At 47.1% G+C, this 20,742-nt stretch overlaps 1 protein-coding gene across 1 annotated transcript in view; it reads right to left on the minus strand.

Annotated features, from left to right (window-relative positions):
* citb (citron rho-interacting serine/threonine kinase b) overlaps positions 1 to 20,742 on the minus strand; it is a gene marked incomplete at both ends in the record, with an annotated part of 183,710 nt that overhangs the window by 144,109 nt on the left and 18,859 nt on the right. The window contains 2 exons of the mRNA XM_080499233.1: positions 14,333 to 14,452; positions 15,671 to 15,814. Of these exons, the coding sequence (XP_080355359.1) occupies positions 14,333 to 14,452; positions 15,671 to 15,814 (264 nt within the window). The remainder of the gene's footprint in view (positions 1 to 14,332; positions 14,453 to 15,670; positions 15,815 to 20,742) is intronic.

Raw genomic sequence — 20,742 nt, forward strand, 5'->3', positions numbered from 1 at the left:
TGGGTGAATGGGTTAGTTGGTGGGTGAGTGGGTTAGTTGGTGGGTGAGTGGGTTAGTTGGTGGTTGAGGGGGTTAGTTGGTGGGTGAGTGGGTTAGTTGGTGGTTGAGGGGGTTAGTTGGTGGGTGAGTGGGTTAGTTGGTGGTTGAGGGGGTTAGTTGGTGGGCGCGTGGGTTAGTTGGTGGTTGAGGGGGTTAGTTGGTGGGTGAGTGGGTTAGTTGGTGGTTGAGGGGGTTAGTTGGTGGGTGAATGGGTTAGTTGGTGGGTGAGTGGGTTAGTTGGTGGGTGAGGGGGTTAGTTGGTGGGCGCGTGGGTTAGTTGGTGGTTGAGGGGGTTAGTTGGTGGGTGAGTGGGTTAGTTTGTGGTTGAGGGGGTTAGTTGGTGGGTGAGTGGGTTAGTTGGTGGGTGAGTGGGTTAGTTGGTGGTTGAGGGGGTTAGTTGGTGGGTGAGGGGGTTAGTTGGTGGGTGAGTGGGTTAGTTGGTGGTTGAGGGGGTTAGTTGGTGGGTGAATGGGTTAGTTGGTGGTTGAGGGGGTTAGTTGGTGGGCGCGTGGGTTAGTTGGTGGTTGAGGGGGTTAGTTGGTGGTTGAGGGGGTTAGTTGGTGGGTGAGTGGGTTAGTTGGTGGGTGAGTGGGTTAGTTGGTGGTTGAGGGGGTTAGTTGGTGGGTGAGTGGGTTAGTTGGTGGTTGAGGGGGTTAGTTGGTGGGTGAGTGGGTTAGTTGGTGGGTGAGTGGGTTAGTTGGTGGTTGAGGGGGTTAGTTGGTGGGTGAGTGGGTTAGTTGGTGGTTGAGGGGGTTAGTTGGTGGGTGAGGGGGTTAGTTGGTGGTTGAGGGGTTTAGTTGGTGGGTGAGGGGGTTAGTTGGTGGTTGAGGGGGTTAGTTGGTGGGTGAGTGGGTCAGTTGGTGGTTGAGGGGGTTAGTTGGTGGTTGTGGGGGTTAGTTGGTGGGTGAGTGGTTAGTTGGTGGTTGAGTGGGTTAGTTGGTGGTTGAGGGGGTTAGTTGGTGGGTGAGTGGGTTAGTTGGTGGTTGAGGGGGTTAGTTGGTGGGTGAGTGGGTTAGTTGGTGGTTGAGGGGGTTAGTTGGTGGTTGAGGGGGTTAGTTGGTGGGTGAGGGGGTTAGTTGGTGGTTGAGGGGGTTAGTTGGTGGGTGAGGGGGTTAGTTGGTGGGTGAGTGGGTTAGTTGGTGGTTGAGGGGGTTAGTTGGTGGGTGAGGGGGTTAGTTGGTGGTTAAGGAGGTTAGTTGGTGGTTGAGGGGGTTAGTTGGTGGTTGAGGGGGTTAGTTGGTGGTTTGAGTGGGTCAGTTGGTGGGTGAGTGGGTTAGTTGGTGGTTGAGGGGGTTAGTTGGTGGGCGCGTGGGTTAGTTGGTGGTTGAGGGGGTTAGTTGGTGGGTGAGTGGGTTAGTTGGTGGTTGAGGGGGTTAGTTGGTGGGCGCGTGGGTTAGTTGGTGGTTGAGGGGGTTAGTTGGTGGGTGAGTGGGTTAGTTGGTGGTTGAGGGGGTTAGTTGGTGGGCGCGTGGGTTAGTTGGTGGTTGAGGGGGTTAGTTGGTGGGTGAGTGGGTTAGTTGGTGGTTGAGGGGGTTAGTTGGTGGTTGAGTGGGTTAGTTGGTGGTTGAGTGGGTTAGTTGGTGGGTGAGTGGGTTAGTTGGTGGGTGAGTGGGTTAGTTGGTGGTTGAGGGGGTTAGTTGGTGGGCGCGTGGGTTAGTTGGTGGTTGAGGGGGTTAGTTGGTGGGTGAGTGGGTTAGTTGGTGGTTGAGTGGGTTAGTTGGTGGGTGAGTGGGTTAGTTGGTGGTTGAGGGGGTGTGTTGGTGGGCGCGTGGGTTAGTTGGTGGTTGAGGGGGTTAGTTGGTGGGTGAGTGGGTTAGTTGGTGGTTGGGGGGGTTAGTTGGTGGTTGAGGGGGTTAGTTGGTGGGCGCGTGGGTTAGTTGGTGGTTGAGGGGGTTAGTTGGTGGGTGAGTGGGTTAGTTGGTGGTTGAGGGGGTTAGTTGGTGGGTGAGGGGGTTAGTTGGTGGTTGAGGGGGTTAGTTGGTGGGTGAGGGGGTTAGTTGGTGGGTGAGTGGGTTAGTTGGTGGTTGAGGGGGTTAGTTGGTGGGTGAGTGGGTTAGTTGGTGGTTGAGTGGGTTAGTTGGTGGGTGAGTGGGTTAGTTGGTGGGTGAGTGGGTTAGTTGGTGGTTGAGGGGGTTAGTTGGTGGTTGAGGGGGTTAGTTGGTGGGTGAGTGGGTTAGTTGGTGGTTGGGGGGGTTAGTTGGTGGTTGAGGGGGTTAGTTGGTGGGCGCGTGGGTTAGTTGGTGGTTGAGGGGGTTAGTTGGTGGGTGAGTGGGTTAGTTGGTGGTTGAGGGGGTTAGTTGGTGGGTGAGGAGGTTAGTTGGTGGTTGAGGGGGTTAGTTGGTGGTTGAGGGGGTTAGTTGGTGGGTGAGTGGGTTAGTTGGTGGGTGAGTGGGTTAGTTGGTGGTTGAGTGGGTCAGTTGGTGGGCGCGTGGGTTAGTTGGTGGTTGAGGGGGTTAGTTGGTGGTTGAGGGGGTTAGTTGGTGGTTGAGGGGGTTAGTTGGTGGTTGAGGGGGTTAGTTGGTGGGTGAGGGGGTTAGTTGGTGGTTGAGGGGGTTAGTTGGTGGGTGAGGGGGTTAGTTGGTGGTTGAGTGGGTTAGTTGGTGGGTGAGGGGGTTAGTTGGTGGTTGAGGGGGTTAGTTGGTGGTTGAGGGGGTTAGTTGGTGGGTGAGTGGGTTAGTTGGTGGTTGAGGGGGTTAGTTGGTGGGTGAGGGGGTTAGTTGGTGGTTGAGGGGGTTAGTTGGTGGGTGAGGGGGTTAGTTGGTGGTTGAGTGGGTTAGTTGGTGGGTGAGGGGGTTAGTTGGTGGGTGAGGGGGTTAGTTGGTGGGTGAGGGGGTTAGTTGGTGGGCGCGTGGGTTAGTTGGTGGTTGAGGGGGTTAGTTGGTGGGTGAGTGGGTTAGTTGGTGGTTGAGGGGGTTAGTTGGTGGGTGAGGGGGTTAGTTGGTGGGTGAGGGGGTTAGTTGGTGGTTGAGGGGGTTAGTTGGTGGGTGAGTGGGTTAGTTGGTGGTTGAGGGGGTTAGTTGGTGGTTGAGTGGGTTAGTTGGTGGTTGAGTGGGTTAGTTGGTGGGTGAGTGGGTTAGTTGGTGGGTGAGGGGGTTAGTTGGTGGGCGCGTGGGTTAGTTGGTGGTTGAGGGGGTTAGTTGGTGGTTGAGTGGGTTAGTTGGTGGGTGAGGGGGTTAGTTGGTGGGTGAGGGGGTTAGTTGGTGGTTGAGGGGGTTAGTTGGTGGGTGAGGGGGTTAGTTGGTGGGTGAGGGGGTTAGTTGGTGGTTGAGGGGGTTAGTTGGTGGTTGAGGGGGTTAGTTGGTGGGTGAGTGGGTTAGTTGGTGGGTGAGTGGGTTAGTTGGTGGTTGAGGGGGTTAGTTGGTGGGTGAGTGGGTTAGTTGGTGGTTGAGTGGGTCAGTTGGTGGGCGCGTGGGTTAGTTGGTGGTTGAGGGGGTTAGTTGGTGGTTGAGGGGGTTAGTTGGTGGTTGAGGGGGTTAGTTGGTGGGTGAGTGGGTTAGTTGGTGGTTGAGGGGGTTAGTTGGTGGGTGAGGGGGTTAGTTGGTGGTTGAGGGGGTTAGTTGGTGGGTGAGGGGGTTAGTTGGTGGTTGAGTGGGTTAGTTGGTGGGTGAGGGGGTTAGTTGGTGGTTGAGGGGGTTAGTTGGTGGTTGAGGGGGTTAGTTGGTGGGTGAGTGGGTTAGTTGGTGGTTGAGGGGGTTAGTTGGTGGGTGAGGGGGTTAGTTGGTGGTTGAGGGGGTTAGTTGGTGGGTGAGGGGGTTAGTTGGTGGTTGAGTGGGTTAGTTGGTGGGTGAGGGGGTTAGTTGGTGGGTGAGGGGGTTAGTTGGTGGGTGAGGGGGTTAGTTGGTGGGCGCGTGGGTTAGTTGGTGGTTGAGGGGGTTAGTTGGTGGGTGAGTGGGTTAGTTGGTGGTTGAGGGGGTTAGTTGGTGGTTGAGGGGGTTAGTTGGTGGGTGAGGGGGTTAGTTGGTGGTTGAGGGGGTTAGTTGGTGGGTGAGTGGGTTAGTTGGTGGTTGAGGGGGTTAGTTGGTGGGTGAATGGGTTAGTTGGTGGGTGAGTGGGTTAGTTGGTGGGTGAGTGGGTTAGTTGGTGGTTGAGGGGGTTAGTTGGTGGGTGAGTGGGTTAGTTGGTGGTTGAGGGGGTTAGTTGGTGGGTGAGTGGGTTAGTTGGTGGTTGAGGGGGTTAGTTGGTGGGCGCGTGGGTTAGTTGGTGGTTGAGGGGGTTAGTTGGTGGGTGAGTGGGTTAGTTGGTGGTTGAGGGGGTTAGTTGGTGGGTGAATGGGTTAGTTGGTGGGTGAGTGGGTTAGTTGGTGGGTGAGGGGGTTAGTTGGTGGGCGCGTGGGTTAGTTGGTGGTTGAGGGGGTTAGTTGGTGGGTGAGTGGGTTAGTTTGTGGTTGAGGGGGTTAGTTGGTGGGTGAGTGGGTTAGTTGGTGGGTGAGTGGGTTAGTTGGTGGTTGAGGGGGTTAGTTGTGGGTGAGGGGGTTAGTTGGTGGGTGAGTGGGTTAGTTGGTGGTTGAGGGGGTTAGTTGGTGGGTGAATGGGTTAGTTGGTGGTTGAGGGGGTTAGTTGGTGGGCGCGTGGGTTAGTTGGTGGTTGAGGGGGTTAGTTGGTGGTTGAGGGGGTTAGTTGGTGGGTGAGTGGGTTAGTTGGTGGGTGAGTGGGTTAGTTGGTGGTTGAGGGGGTTAGTTGGTGGGTGAGTGGGTTAGTTGGTGGTTGAGGGGGTTAGTTGGTGGGTGAGTGGGTTAGTTGGTGGGTGAGTGGGTTAGTTGGTGGTTGAGGGGGTTAGTTGGTGGGTGAGTGGGTTAGTTGGTGGTTGAGGGGGTTAGTTGGTGGGTGAGGGGGTTAGTTGGTGGTTGAGGGGTTTAGTTGGTGGGTGAGGGGGTTAGTTGGTGGTTGAGGGGGTTAGTTGGTGGGTGAGTGGGTCAGTTGGTGGTTGAGGGGGTTAGTTGGTGGTTGTGGGGGTTAGTTGGTGGGTGAGTGGTTAGTTGGTGGTTGAGTGGGTTAGTTGGTGGTTGAGGGGGTTAGTTGGTGGGTGAGTGGGTTAGTTGGTGGTTGAGGGGGTTAGTTGGTGGGTGAGTGGGTTAGTTGGTGGTTGAGGGGGTTAGTTGGTGGTTGAGGGGGTTAGTTGGTGGGTGAGGGGGTTAGTTGGTGGGTGAGGGGGTTAGTTGGTGGTTGAGGGGGTTAGTTGGTGGGTGAGGGGGTTAGTTGGTGGGTGAGTGGGTTAGTTGGTGGTTGAGGGGGTTAGTTGGTGGGTGAGGGGGTTAGTTGGTGGTTAAGGAGGTTAGTTGGTGGTTGAGGGGGTTAGTTGGTGGTTGAGGGGGTTAGTTGGTGGTTTGAGTGGGTCAGTTGGTGGGTGAGTGGGTTAGTTGGTGGTTGAGGGGGTTAGTTGGTGGGCGCGTGGGTTAGTTGGTGGTTGAGGGGGTTAGTTGGTGGGTGAGTGGGTTAGTTGGTGGTTGAGGGGGTTAGTTGGTGGGCGCGTGGGTTAGTTGGTGGTTGAGGGGGTTAGTTGGTGGGTGAGTGGGTTAGTTGGTGGTTGAGGGGGTTAGTTGGTGGGCGCGTGGGTTAGTTGGTGGTTGAGGGGGTTAGTTGGTGGGTGAGTGGGTTAGTTGGTGGTTGAGGGGGTTAGTTGGTGGTTGAGTGGGTTAGTTGGTGGTTGAGTGGGTTAGTTGGTGGGTGAGTGGGTTAGTTGGTGGGTGAGTGGGTTAGTTGGTGGTTGAGGGGGTTAGTTGGTGGGCGCGTGGGTTAGTTGGTGGTTGAGGGGGTTAGTTGGTGGGTGAGTGGGTTAGTTGGTGGTTGAGTGGGTTAGTTGGTGGGTGAGTGGGTTAGTTGGTGGTTGAGGGGGTGTGTTGGTGGGCGCGTGGGTTAGTTGGTGGTTGAGGGGGTTAGTTGGTGGGTGAGTGGGTTAGTTGGTGGTTGGGGGGGTTAGTTGGTGGTTGAGGGGGTTAGTTGGTGGGCGCGTGGGTTAGTTGGTGGTTGAGGGGGTTAGTTGGTGGGTGAGTGGGTTAGTTGGTGGTTGAGGGGGTTAGTTGGTGGGTGAGGGGGTTAGTTGGTGGTTGAGGGGGTTAGTTGGTGGGTGAGGGGGTTAGTTGGTGGGTGAGTGGGTTAGTTGGTGGTTGAGGGGGTTAGTTGGTGGGTGAGTGGGTTAGTTGGTGGTTGAGTGGGTTAGTTGGTGGTTGAGGGGGTTAGTTGGTGGGTGAGTGGGTTAGTTGGTGGTTGGGGGGGTTAGTTGGTGGTTGAGGGGGTTAGTTGGTGGGCGCGTGGGTTAGTTGGTGGTTGAGGGGGTTAGTTGGTGGGTGAGTGGGTTAGTTGGTGGTTGAGGGGGTTAGTTGGTGGGTGAGGGGGTTAGTTGGTGGTTGAGGGGGTTAGTTGGTGGTTGAGGGGGTTAGTTGGTGGGTGAGTGGGTTAGTTGGTGGGTGAGTGGGTTAGTTGGTGGTTGAGTGGGTCAGTTGGTGGGCGCGTGGGTTAGTTGGTGGTTGAGGGGGTTAGTTGGTGGTTGAGGGGGTTAGTTGGTGGTTGAGGGGGTTAGTTGGTGGTTGAGGGGGTTAGTTGGTGGGTGAGGGGGTTAGTTGGTGGTTGAGGGGGTTAGTTGGTGGGTGAGGGGGTTAGTTGGTGGTTGAGTGGGTTAGTTGGTGGGTGAGGGGGTTAGTTGGTGGTTGAGGGGGTTAGTTGGTGGTTGAGGGGGTTAGTTGGTGGGTGAGTGGGTTAGTTGGTGGTTGAGGGGGTTAGTTGGTGGGTGAGGGGGTTAGTTGGTGGTTGAGGGGGTTAGTTGGTGGGTGAGGGGGTTAGTTGGTGGTTGAGTGGGTTAGTTGGTGGGTGAGGGGGTTAGTTGGTGGGTGAGGGGGTTAGTTGGTGGGTGAGGGGGTTAGTTGGTGGGCGCGTGGGTTAGTTGGTGGTTGAGGGGGTTAGTTGGTGGGTGAGTGGGTTAGTTGGTGGTTGAGGGGGTTAGTTGGTGGTTGAGGGGGTTAGTTGGTGGGTGAGGGGGTTAGTTGGTGGTTGAGGGGGTTAGTTGGTGGGTGAGTGGGTTAGTTGGTGGTTGAGGGGGTTAGTTGGTGGTTGAGTGGGTTAGTTGGTGGTTGAGTGGGTTAGTTGGTGGGTGAGTGGGTTAGTTGGTGGGTGAGGGGGTTAGTTGGTGGGCGCGTGGGTTAGTTGGTGGTTGAGGGGGTTAGTTGGTGGTTGAGTGGGTTAGTTGGTGGGCGCGTGGGTTAGTTGGTGGTTGAGGGGGTTAGTTGGTGGTTGAGGGGGTTAGTTGGTGGGTGAGGGGGTTAGTTGGTGGTTGAGGGGGTTAGTTGGTGGGTGAGTGGGTTAGTTGGTGGTTGAGGGGGTTAGTTGGTGGTTGAGTGGGTTAGTTGGTGGTTGAGTGGGTTAGTTGGTGGGTGAGTGGGTTAGTTGGTGGGTGAGGGGGTTAGTTGGTGGGCGCGTGGGTTAGTTGGTGGTTGAGGGGGTTAGTTGGTGGTTGAGGGGGTTAGTTGGTGGGTGAGGGGGTTAGTTGGTGGTTGAGGGGGTTAGTTGGTGGGTGAGTGGGTTAGTTGGTGGTTGAGGGGGTTAGTTGGTGGGTGAGTGGGTTAGTTGGTGGTTGAGTGGGTCAGTTGGTGGGCGCGTGGGTTAGTTGGTGGTTGAGGGGGTTAGTTGGTGGTTGAGGGGGTTAGTTGGTGGTTGAGGGGGTTAGTTGGTGGGTGAGTGGGTTAGTTGGTGGTTGAGGGGGTTAGTTGGTGGGTGAGGGGGTTAGTTGGTGGTTGAGGGGGTTAGTTGGTGGGTGAGGGGGTTAGTTGGTGGTTGAGTGGGTTAGTTGGTGGGTGAGGGGGTTAGTTGGTGGTTGAGGGGGTTAGTTGGTGGTTGAGGGGGTTAGTTGGTGGGTGAGTGGGTTAGTTGGTGGTTGAGGGGGTTAGTTGGTGGGTGAGGGGGTTAGTTGGTGGTTGAGGGGGTTAGTTGGTGGGTGAGGGGGTTAGTTGGTGGTTGAGTGGGTTAGTTGGTGGGTGAGGGGGTTAGTTGGTGGGTGAGGGGGTTAGTTGGTGGGTGAGGGGGTTAGTTGGTGGGTGAGTGGGTTAGTTGGTGGTTGAGGGGGTTAGTTGGTGGTTGAGGGGGTTAGTTGGTGGGTGAGGGGGTTAGTTGGTGGTTGAGGGGGTTAGTTGGTGGGTGAGTGGGTTAGTTGGTGGTTGAGGGGGTTAGTTGGTGGTTGAGTGGGTTAGTTGGTGGTTGAGTGGGTTAGTTGGTGGGTGAGTGGGTTAGTTGGTGGGTGAGGGGGTTAGTTGGTGGGCGCGTGGGTTAGTTGGTGGTTGAGGGGGTTAGTTGGTGGTTGAGTGGGTTAGTTGGTGGGTGAGGGGGTTAGTTGGTGGGTGAGGGGGTTAGTTGGTGGTTGAGGGGGTTAGTTGGTGGGTGAGGGGGTTAGTTGGTGGGTGAGGGGGTTAGTTGGTGGTTGAGGGGGTTAGTTGGTGGTTGAGGGGGTTAGTTGGTGGGTGAGGGGGTTAGTTGGTGGGTGAGGGGGTTAGTTGGTTGGTTGGTGTGTGTGTGGGTGGGTGGGTTGGTTGGTAGGTTGGTTGATGGGTGGGTTAGTTGGTTGGTTGTGGGTCAGTGAGGTGGTGGGTTAGTGAGTTTGTTGGATGGTGGGTGGGTTAGTTGGTGGGTTTGTTGGTGGAAATAGTGGATTTGTTGGTGGGCTAGAATTAGCTGTTTTTACTGTTTCTGCATTTGAGAGTGAAATCGATGATTTGGTAAAAATACATTCCAAAACAATAATCACTCACTACTTGCAGGGCATTCACAAAAGAATCATTTCACAGCAAAACTGAATTTAAAGTGTTGTATTTGGTGGACTGTGTCTTTTCGGTTAACAAATCTGACATTAACACAAAGACTCAACTTAAACCTTGAAGGAGTTCAAGGCTAATGAGGATTTTCAGATTGAAGGTGAAATGACTTTAAAGGTCCCATATTATACTACATCGACTTTTCTGGTCTTTAAACATGATAAAAGTGCTATTTGGGGTTCATATAATCCCCAAAGTGTTTTTCATTGATTCCCTCCAGCTTGAGTTCACAGTGATCTTTCTCTGTTCTACCTGGTGGACTCAACACCTTGATTCTATTTGATGACGTCACAGAGCTGGAGAAGCCCCGCCTCCAGGAAGATTGACATGAGGAGAAACCAAAACAAGACACGCCCATGAATGTGCCAAAGAGCGCACGCAGCCTCTTCTCTGTGTACTCTCTCAGTCTTTGTTCGCTTCACGAAACCCATACTTATATATCGAACACACACACACACACACACACCCTCCCAGACCATCTCCCATATTTACGGCCCTGGGGGTCACCCTCAGTCAGCTGTCCATCCAAACCAGGATATGTTGTTGCGGTTGTCACGGTGATGGGATGAGCAGGCATCTGGGAGAAGGGGCAAGGAACAGGGAATGCTGAGAAGGCGAGGAGAGGATGAATGACGGATGTGTTTTTGCAGTGTTCTGTATTTCTGCTGGTGTGGTTACGGCCGACAGTGACCATTTTATACACGAAATAAATGACAAGTTGGATGTCAATCAGTGCATGCTTCTTGGGACAAAGAGAAGACATTACAGTACGTTATTGCCAGGAACTGTTGACGCAGAGCTGCCCCCCGGTGGAGGTAGAGCAAAATGTCCATTCCAACGTGGACACACAGATGTGCCTGGGCCATAATGTGAACATAATCTAAAATGAAAGCATACATTTACATTTACGCATACATACAGGCTAAATGATCCTTAATACGTGTGGTTGGGCCTGCAAAACTTCCTCAGACAGGATGTAGTGTAAACCTCAAACATGCATTACTATTGGGTTTTTTTTAGGTCCTACATGAAGCCACGGTCAGGTCAGATATTTCAGTTTCTCAACCAGTGTGAGCTCAGGCCCCAGAACCTCATCACGACAGCCTGCCCACTGCATCAGTGCTCTCTTCACTTGTAGGTATATGGCTCTCGTCACCATGGTAACTGTTGCACAATGTATTCGGTGCTTGGTTACCAGCCCTCGTGTAGGCTGAGGAAAACAGGTTGCCTCTCTATTACCTTTTAAAGAAGAGAAATTGGTGCATAATGCCAGGGAGGACGATTTTTCACGCTCCTGATCTGTCAGTCTTATATCAGCCTAAGTCTCTCAGCTGGTGATGCCATGGCGTGCCCCTGCTGCACATGCACAAATACATGAGCTCACAGAAATCCTTTGATGTGCTGCACACTCATCACATTCCAGGAGCTGTGTGTACTGTAAAACGCTACTGTTTCTTTCTATGGTATCAGTATTCCTGTTTTTAGAAGCATTCACACAGTTGACCGAGCAAACACTCAATGTCATTGTGATAGTTTACATGCAACATGATAGATTATATAAGGATTCCAGTATAAAAGTGATGTGAATTGCTTTCTCTGGGAAACAAGTAAATGTTAAATGGGGTGTTTAAACTGGGAAAATCTATGCGCTAACCCTGTGTTAACTTTATCCGTACGGATAACTAGTACTAAAGTGAAGACAGTCACCATTACAAGTTTTCTGAAAATGTGTGTAAAAGTGCAAATGTTGCCTTATCGAAGGGCCCAGACTGCGGACAAGTTCTCTGTTGAAAATGTCAACATGATATAAAACCACCAAGTTTGGAGAAAGTCATATAAAGAAGCATTAATTAGAAAAATAATTATGTCTATCAAGAGACAGAAATTTAAAATCCAAAGTTTTAGTAACAGTGAATATGATAGATTTAATGACAAAATGCTGCAAAATAAAATGTACTCCATTGTAATTGTTGCAGGTAGCTTTCACCTTCTAACACTTACCAAAAACATGTCCATTGTCTGTTAATCACCTGTTACCATAGACATATTTTATTCCACCATTAAAACACTACTTGACATTATACAAACTGTGTACAGTGAGTTTAAACTTAAATGTGACATGAGAGTTGACAGCTTTGCTTTGCCTTGATTTTCATGACACATTTATTTGATTTAGATTATGCGGTCTGCTGGAGAAGTTAATCACTATCAGGGTGAATAGATTGTATCTCTCCCATCCATACAAATAATTGTGTAAAATACCAGATATAAAATGTATTTATTTATCGCCTCGGTAAATAAATAAAGGGTGGTGGGGTTTTACTCTCTATCTCACAGGCTTATGATGGGCAGTACAAAATATAAAATATCAATACTTCTAAAACAAAGTTCATCTGGTTTTTGATCGACTCATTTTAGAACATTAATATTTACATTGTAGTTAGCATATCTGGAAGGACTTTTGTTTTATAAATTTTTTTCTTTATTTAAAAGGGGACAGTGTAATTTCATGAAACACATGATTACACATGGTTAAAAGAAGCCAGAATTACTCAGAAGGCTAGTTTTCATCTGCCGCCCCCTGGTCATGATGTAAAATGACAATAAAATACATCTACAATAAAAACAGGCAAACAGTAAAATACATATGCAAACACTTGCTATACAATTAAAAAAAATACAACATCACAACATAACATTTGATCACAACATCAAAACATCACAACAGGCTTATCTTTTAGTCTTGGCAGCTGTATGTGTTGATAAGCCACTTTCCATTGTTTTGTGAAGGCCTTGTATGTTGTGACCAGTTTAACCATGCACTCGTGCTCCTTACTGACCAGGCCGCCTTACTGACCAGGCCGCCTTACTGACCAGGCCGCCTTACTGACCAGGCCGCCTTACTGACCAGGCCGCCTTACTAAAAGTGCTCCTGCACACACCAATGTAACAGACGACTCTCCAGAGCCTAAAGTGACACGTTCAAGGTTGTTTCTTTGGCTGATGAACTCTGCCAGAGGATCAGTAGCCAATGTATGCAGTACTTTATAAATCAATTTTAAGTCTGCAAATGTGTGGAGACTATCCCAGTTTAAAATACTGTATTTTTTATAAATTGCACAGTGACAATAGTGCCTAGATTTTTTATCCATCGCTTTAATTGCTTGTTTGTACAGCACTTCCAATGGTTTTTGTGCACTCTGACATCTGTATTTTCCTCAAAGTTAAATATGATTACACGATTTAAGCCTTGGTGGTTGACATAACTGCTTCTCGTTCGGCTATTATAGTAACATGTAATTGTATTGGTACTCGGCAAGTAGCTAAAGGTTAACAAACAGACTTTAAAGAAGTGGTATTGCTGCATCTCTAGATATAGGCTTTGAGTTTCCGTCACATTTTAGGCTTTTGTACCAGTATCAGCGATAGCTGCTGTGGTTTTACTTGGTATCACATCAGAAAGAAGATCATGTCCATTGTTCCAGTTTGTTTTCACACATGAATCTGATCAGATGTGGGATTTGTGCCTCCTGAGAAAATGAATTGGGCGTCTCTAACTGCTTGTGTATGGCACGCCGAGGATTATGTAATTTCCACAAATGACAATACCACCAGCCAAGATGAGGCACGACACACAGTGTTGATTGCAGATTGGTCGTACTCCAAAACGTAGTGCTGAACAGTCTTTTTTCACACAATAATGCACAATAGCACATTTATATAGTTTAATCTTCATGCAGTGACAGTGAAGGCTTAAAAAAAAGAATGAGTTGCATGTACCATGAGGCATTCCTCCACATGATCTGTGCATTGGACTGTAACTGTACCTCCACAAAGAACGGTGGGGGTCCAGCTTCATGTGTCAGTCTAATTAACACTCCCACACACACACTCTCTGACTTGACCGGCTCCATCTGACTGCTATTATGAAAATACTCTTCTGTTTGTCTGTTTTGATGTTTCTGGTTAATGTATTATGCAACATATTTACCTTTGTTGCAAACATTTGCTCAAGAGGCGATAGGAAAGTGTTCTTTGAGTCAAATTATATTTTATAAAATTTTCATTTATGTAATAACAAACAGAACAAGGAGGATTTGTGAAGAGAAACAAGAGAAACAAAACGCTAAACTAAACAAAACAATAAGGCAAGTTCGCAGATGGTTAAACATCATTATACACACACACACACACATATGTGTGTGTGTGTATATATATATATATAGAGTTTATATATATATATATATATATATATATATATATATATATATATATATATATATATATATATATATATATATATATATAAACTCTCTGTATATAAACTCTGTGTTATGTCGATGATGTGTAAACAGTTTCCAAGGCAGCTATAACGTTTGTGTGCGAGGGAATGGATTTGTATTGATTGATTTATTTTATTTGACCTATTTCTTTTTGATGATGATGTTTGACCCCATAAAAAGCAAACAGAGACATTTAGGTGCTGTTTACTTGACAGAATTTCAAGTGAAAAGCATCTTTTTTGTATTTTCATTTCAGAAAAGTTTCACGTTTACACAGCAACATTCTGAGAATTATGTCAGTTTCCATGGCAACAGCAGATACACTGAAAACTATGGAGTTTTCATGTCTGGCCACGACTTGGTGCTGTTGTTTGCTTTTGTAATGAAACCACAGACACGTGCACAGACAACTATACGCTATAAACATTAAAGGTATAGTAGAGGATTTTCTTCTTCCGGGTGGATCATCAAAATAACTGGTCCTCCCAATTGTCAATCATTCTGGTGATATATGACGTAAGCCCGTCGTACGTGCTCGTCCCTGCGTGCAGCTCACTCCACACGGTTCTCATCATGCCGGTGGCCGACCCGACGCATTATTCTGGGACATTTTTACACAGTTTCACCCCCTCTGGTGCAAATCTTCTTGTAAAGTGAGCTTATGTGAGCGATGCCGACTTGTGACTTGTAAACAGAGCGTGCACGAGGAGAACTGGGCTCGTCACGTCTCTCGCACGCGTTTTAGTAGGCGTTCCGTCTCGGGAGCAGGTAGAGCGTTGCGCATGCGCATTTTTTTCAAACGGTGGAGAGGGCGGTTCTTTCCTAAAATTCCTCCTGTATACCTTTAACAATGGGAGTACACACACATTGTTGTTATTGTACATCTACTTGCTCATGTGCAGAAGATCTATTGACCACGGCCATGGTGCACATGTGCAGTAGCAGGGTTTCCGCTGTTGACACAGTGATGGAGCCGCAGCCTTTTCCAAAAGTTCCAGCTGATCACCATTTTCAAAAAGTTATGTTTTCAGTGTCTCCTGCCACCATTGCATGTAAACAGACTCCCCAAAATGCAATGAAAGTTTTGCGCTTTCACTTGAAATTGTGCAAACATCCCCTAAAGACACTCAGCCCACTAACAGGTGCCATGATGAAAAAGAGAATGATGTCCTAATATTGTGGCTCATTCTCCCACTGACTGCTAACAGAGTCCTACCTGCTCCTTGATCTCCTGGAGTTTGTTGCTTTGCTCTCGGATGTCGTGGAGGAGCTGCAGTGCCTTGTCGTCCTCCTGCGTTACTTCCAGACGGGCCTGTTCCAAACTCCGCTTCAGACTCTGAGAGAGTCACACATATGTTCACTCAGTCGTTGGGTATGCTTAGCTAAAAATAACACGCTCTCATACAAGAGCATTCCATTTATATGCAATAAATGGAATGACGGCATTAATAACGTGATTATTTTTTCCCTGTCTGTTCTATTCCATGTTGATGGCTGTTAAATTGTTTGGTATTCAACTGAGATTTGGCAAATTATGTTGTAAACCAAAAGGAAACATCTCTTCCGAAAAACTATGGACACAAACAATTTTATCACATAACAAGAAATATTGCACAAGTCAACGTTCAGAATAAAAAGCTGCCAAATAAAGTTCTCACTTTATTGGTCTGATTATGAGAGTAACCTGTTTATAAGACCGAGTTTTAGGAAGACTTGAATTATATTTTTTAAAGCATACATAATAAAGCAGTTGGAATTAAACAGCTGTTGTCAACGGTTTTTAAAAATTTGGTAATGGTAGACTATTACCATGCACTTAACCAAGCATGACATTCTGTTTTATATCCAGTTTATAGCTTCCAATGTCCTCAGGTTATTCGTTGCACAGATGTACAACCTCGTGTTGTCTTCAGCTATCGATGTTCTCACGCTCTGGTTCTGCCTCCTCCTACCATCATCTTTTAATGCCGTACAAAGTGGCTGTAATGCAATGCACTGAAACCACTTTTTAAAAGGCGTGTACAAGTATGAGGTACGTGTACAGGAAAGTGGTATCGTGAACCGATACGAGTACTTATTAAGCCTGATTCATACTCTGCTGAACCCGCTCTGTGATTTTTTACTGACGTTACTGTTGTTCCAAATCGCTCCCACTTTGTTATTGTACTACTAACAGTTGATTGTGAGGACATTTCCCGGCTGGACTTGTTGCACAGGCGGCATCTTATCACTGCACCACGTTGGAATTCACTCAGATCCTGAGAGCGACTCATTCTTTTCCTGATGTTTGTAGAAGTCTGCATGCCGAGGTGCTTGATTTTACACACTGTGGCTGTGGAAGTGATTGGAACACCTGAAATCGATGATTTGGAGAGCTGAGCAATTATTTTTGGCACTAGTGTATTTCCATTTAAAAAAGTGTGCCTGATTGTTACAACTATATGGGGATTGATGTGTCACAACTGTGAATTTTGTGAATAAATGAAAAGTAAAGATGCACAAGATAACTAAAGGCAGTCAATAATGAATTTTGTTCAACTGCAGATTCACTCACGCTGCATTCTGTTATGTACGTTGCCAGGTCTTGTTCCAGGATTGTCCTCTGAGTCTCTGATGCCTTCAACTCAATGTCCTTCTGCTGGAGAACTGACTCGAGGTCAGACATCTTTCTTTGGACCAGTGAGCTCTCCTGCTCAACCTGTTAAAGAAAAAAGCATGGTACAGATCAAACTTCTCCTTTTATATTTTGGTGGTCAGGCACTAAAATGTAATATGTAGTCCGGACAGCAGCCCGGGAAGTATCTTCACTGTGCACGGTTTTCATGCAGCTGCACAACACTGCACTTGTTTGGTGGTACATTTTATAGGCAGTGATTGATGATAGAATTAGACCTGCTGTTATAACATTATAGGGCCGAAGGAGGATGATAAACCAGAGGAACAGCGGGACTGGCAGCACAGTCACAGCACTTAGGTTATGGGAGCACTGACATGCACGCACACACACACACACACACACACACACACACACACACACACACACACACACACACACACACACACACACACACACACACACACACACACACACACACCCACACACACACACACACACACACACACACACAGCATCAGGCTGCAGCCAGTAACACCAAAGAAACAACATGTATTTTCTTCTCCTTCTGGTGGCAATAATTTAAAACTATCATAACTCATAAATGGAGAAATCAAAGACAATGTTAAAAGACATTGAAATGAGTTCTGTAGACTCTGCAGTGGCACTGCTGTAAAATCTCCCATTTATTCTCCTTTTTTTGTAAGTATATTTTCACACTGCCGATCATGCCAAGTCTTTGAGAAATAGTTTTATTATCAGTTAGGATTTTGTTTAACCTGCTTGAACACAAGACTTTGATGAAAGCAAGTAATTACCAGGTATTCTTTCAAACAATTGTCCTATCGCAACATTTTAGAGATTCGGGATATCTAAAAGCGTCAAACCTGTTCAGATCTATTTAATCTACACCCATTGTCAAAAATTAGGAAGTTTTTCCCTCTTTTCTCCAGAGAAAAGGAAAACGTTACATTAAAAATGTAGTAATGGTCCAGCTGGGGTCTTATATAATACTGGAGAAAGAGGGAAAGATCTTTTGAGGCCATAAATGATTGAACAGTTTCCTGAGCAGTCGTGGCATAGAGGCTTGAAGGTCACTTGTTTGTTCCCCAACAGATTTGAGCAGAGAAGGTGAAATCCACTGTTTGTGCCCAGCATCACCACCACCAGTGTGGCTCCAAGCTGCACTGTGGCAGTCCACGCCCCTCTGGAACTCGTTTGAAGAAAACAAAAAAAAACAGTTTTCAAGCTCCTAAAATGCTGCACGTGGAGGTCATCGTCCAAAAATGATATGGTCAAAAACGATACAAGATATTTATTACAGTAGATGCCCTATTAGTGTTCAGTACACTTCATTTGAGAGAGAAGGATCAGAGATGAAGCGAACATGGGTTGAGGAGAGACAGTGGTTGTTGGACAAAAAACATCATAAATATATAATACAATAATACAATAATACAATAAAAAAACATAAGAAATAATGGAAATGTAGCTGCCATGCAGAAAGAGAAGAGGAAGGCCTCAGGCCTCTTTGATATGATGTTTCAAGTTAATTTGCGTTTTCGTTTCAGGAAAGATTCACATTAGAACGGCAACGTTCTGATAATAACTTCCATTCCACCATCGTTAGCATTCTGGGCCATGAGCTGGCACTGCTAGTTATTTTTGTAATGAAACTACACAGACATGCAGCAGAGAACAATACGCTACAGAGTAGGGATGAGCCGGATACTCGTTTCAGACGAGTGTCTGGTACGGATAAAGCATTTTTCACGAATACGAGCATGATACGAGTAAAACTTGTCAATATCCGTGCTGTGCTGAAGGAAAATCCTCATTTGTTAACTGACTGTCTTCACGCTCTGTGATTGGCCAGTCACACACAGAGCCCGCCCCTCCACACACACATCTCTGCAGGCGGCTCACACACACAGAGAGTGACAGCTGCACCTAAGGTTTTCTTCAACTTGCCTCTATTTCGGTTTGTATGATATTTAAAGTTACTTGGTGAACTTGTTTCATAACGTACGCGGTGCATTTGACAAGACAGAGCTGAAAACAGCTCGTGTCTCGTCGGTCACTTCTGTCGGTTTTGTTTTTATACCGTCTACTTGCTCTTAGTTTGGCTGGTGGTGTAAAGTCAGTTGGAAAACTTTGCTCGTAGTGAACGCGGTGCTTTTGAGAAGAATACAGTGAACAAGGCTGACATATTATTTCCCTGTTTACCACCACTGGATGTTTACGTGAATCACCAGGTTCACACACATCATTACAAAATAAAGTCTTACAGACCACTTACACACATACACACATATAGCTGAACACACAAAGTAGCCTATATTCATATGTTTATTGTATATGGCTGTTCATAAACATAAATATAATATTACACATATTACAATTTAAAGGTCCCATATTCTACTAAATGGAGTTGTATGGTCTTTAAACATGATAAAAGTGCTATTTGGGGTTCATATAATCCCCAAAGTGTTTTTTCATTGATTCCCTCCAGCTTGAGTTCACAGTGATCTTTCTCTGTTCTACCTGGTGGGGGAGCTCAACACCTTGATTCTATTTGATGACGTCACAGAGCTGGAGAAGCCCCGCCTCCAGGAAGATTGACATGAGGAGAAACCAAAACAAGACACGCCCACATCTCAGTCTCTGCTGCTTCACATTGAACTGCTGTTTTTGTTGTTCCACATCTGTTTTCACCTTCATGTCCACTGGAGAAAATGTGTTTTCACCTTCATGTCCACTGGAGAAAATGTGTTTTCACCTTCATGTCCACTGGAGAAAATGTGTTTTCACCTTCATGTCCACTGGAGAAAATGTGTTTTCACCTCCATGTCCACTGGAGAAAATGTGTTTTCACCTTCATGTCCACTGGAGAAAATGTGTTTTCACCTTCATGTCCACTGGAGAAAATGTGTTTTCACCTTCATGTCCACTGGAGAAAATGTGTTTTCACCATCATGTCCACTGGAGAAAATGTGTTTTCACCTTCATGTCCACTGGAGAAAATGTGTTTTCACCTTCAGGTCCACTGGAGAAAATGTGTTTTCACCTTCATGTCCACTGGAGAAAATGTGTTTTCACCTTCATGTCCACTGGAGAAAATGTGTTTTCACCTTCATGTCCACAGGAGAAAATGTGTTTTCACCTTCATGTCCACTGGAGAAAATGTGTTTTCACCTTCATGTCCACTGGAGAAAATGTGTTTTCACCATCATGTCCACTGGAGAAAATGTGTTTTCACCTTCATGTCCACTGGAGAAAATGTGTTTTCACCTTCATGTCCACTGGAGAAAATGTGTTTTCACCTTCATGTCCACTGGAGAAAATGTGTTTTCACCTCCATGTCCACTGGAGAAAATGTGTTTTCACCTTCATGTCCACTGGAGAAAATGTGTTTTCACCTCCATGTCCACTGGAGAAAATGTGTTTTCACCTTCATGTCCACTGGAGAAAATGTGTTTTCACCTCCATGTCCACTGGAGAAAATGTGTTTTCACCTTCATGTCCACAGGAGAAAATGTGTTTTCACCTTCATGTCCACTGGAGAAAATGTGTTTTCACCTCCATGTCCACTGGAGAAAATGTGTTTTCACCTTCATGTCCACTGGAGAAAATGTGTTTTCACCTTCATGTCCACTGGAGAAAATGTGTTTTCACCTCCATGTCCACTGGAGAAAATGTGTTTTCACCTTCATGTCCACTGGAGAAAATGTGTTTTCACCTTCATGTCCACTGGAGAAAATGTGTTTTCACCTTCATGTCCACTGGAGAAAATGTGTTTTCACCTTCATGTCCACAGGAGAAAATGTGTTTTCACCTTCATGTCCACTGGAGAAAATGTGTTTTCACCTTCATGTCCACTGGAGAAAATGTGTTTTCACCATCATGTCCACTGGAGAAAATGTGTTTTCACCATCATGTCCACTGGAGAAAATGTGTTTTCACCTTCATGTCCACTGGAGAAAATGTGTTTTCACCTTCAGGTCCACTGGAGAACATGTGTTTTCACCATCATGTCCACTGGAGAAAATGTGTTTTCACCTTCATGTCCACTGGAGAAAATGTGTTTTCACCTTCATGTCCACTGGAGAAAATGTGTTTTCACCTTCATGTCCACTGGAGAAAATGTGTTTTCACCTTCATGTCCACTGGAGAAAATGTGTTTTCACCATCATGTCCACTGGAGAAAATGTGTTTTCACCTTCATGTCCACTGGAGAAAATGTGTTTTCACCTTCATGTCCACTGGACAAAATGTGTTTTCAGGTACCAGTATGGTTCCTCACTATTTGTCTTGTGGAAGAAGAAGCCCAGTGGCCAATGTGGCTGGACTTGTTGTTTTCCACAAACAATGTTTGTTTGTGAGCGACTCTTCACCAAAGAAGCTTTCAGAACTACGGTACTTTGAAACTGGACTTCCTCAGAAGCTCCTCTTGAAACCTGCTGCTATTCCCACAATAAAAGACTAAGGAGGGCCGAGATGTGTCAGTACATTACTAAACTACCAGCTGAGCTGCTGGCTACGTCACCCAGGGGGTGGAGGAGGCGGCTGTGGGCTGGGCTGCAGTCTCCGTGAGGGTGGAGGAGGTGGAGGAGCTGAGAACCACCATCATGAGGTGACGTCAGCTCAGTCCAAGAAATACTAGAATTTCACTAGTTGTGAGTGTTTCTACTGGATCACCTACATTATTATCCACATGAGCAGAGGAGGGACTGTGAAACATGGAATATACACAATATGGTCCTTTAAGCTTCAGGAGCTCCCCCTTGCTGACAATCAGTGTCTGACTCACACCACTCATTTTCCAAATGCTGGAAATTTCATGTCTTCTCAGCTGGAGATCAAACTCAATCCTATCCTATCTGATACCACCTCCAGAATTTGGGAGTGTTGAGGATGAACTGGTCCAGTAGCAGTCTTGACCTCAGCCCCATCTAACACTTATAGGATCCACTCCGGCAATCAGACTGACCAATAAATGCTGGTTGAAGAAT

This window comes from Blennius ocellaris (assembly GCF_963422515.1).
Source record: "Blennius ocellaris genome assembly, chromosome: 7".
NCBI classification, from domain to species: Eukaryota; Metazoa; Chordata; class Actinopteri; order Blenniiformes; family Blenniidae; genus Blennius; species Blennius ocellaris.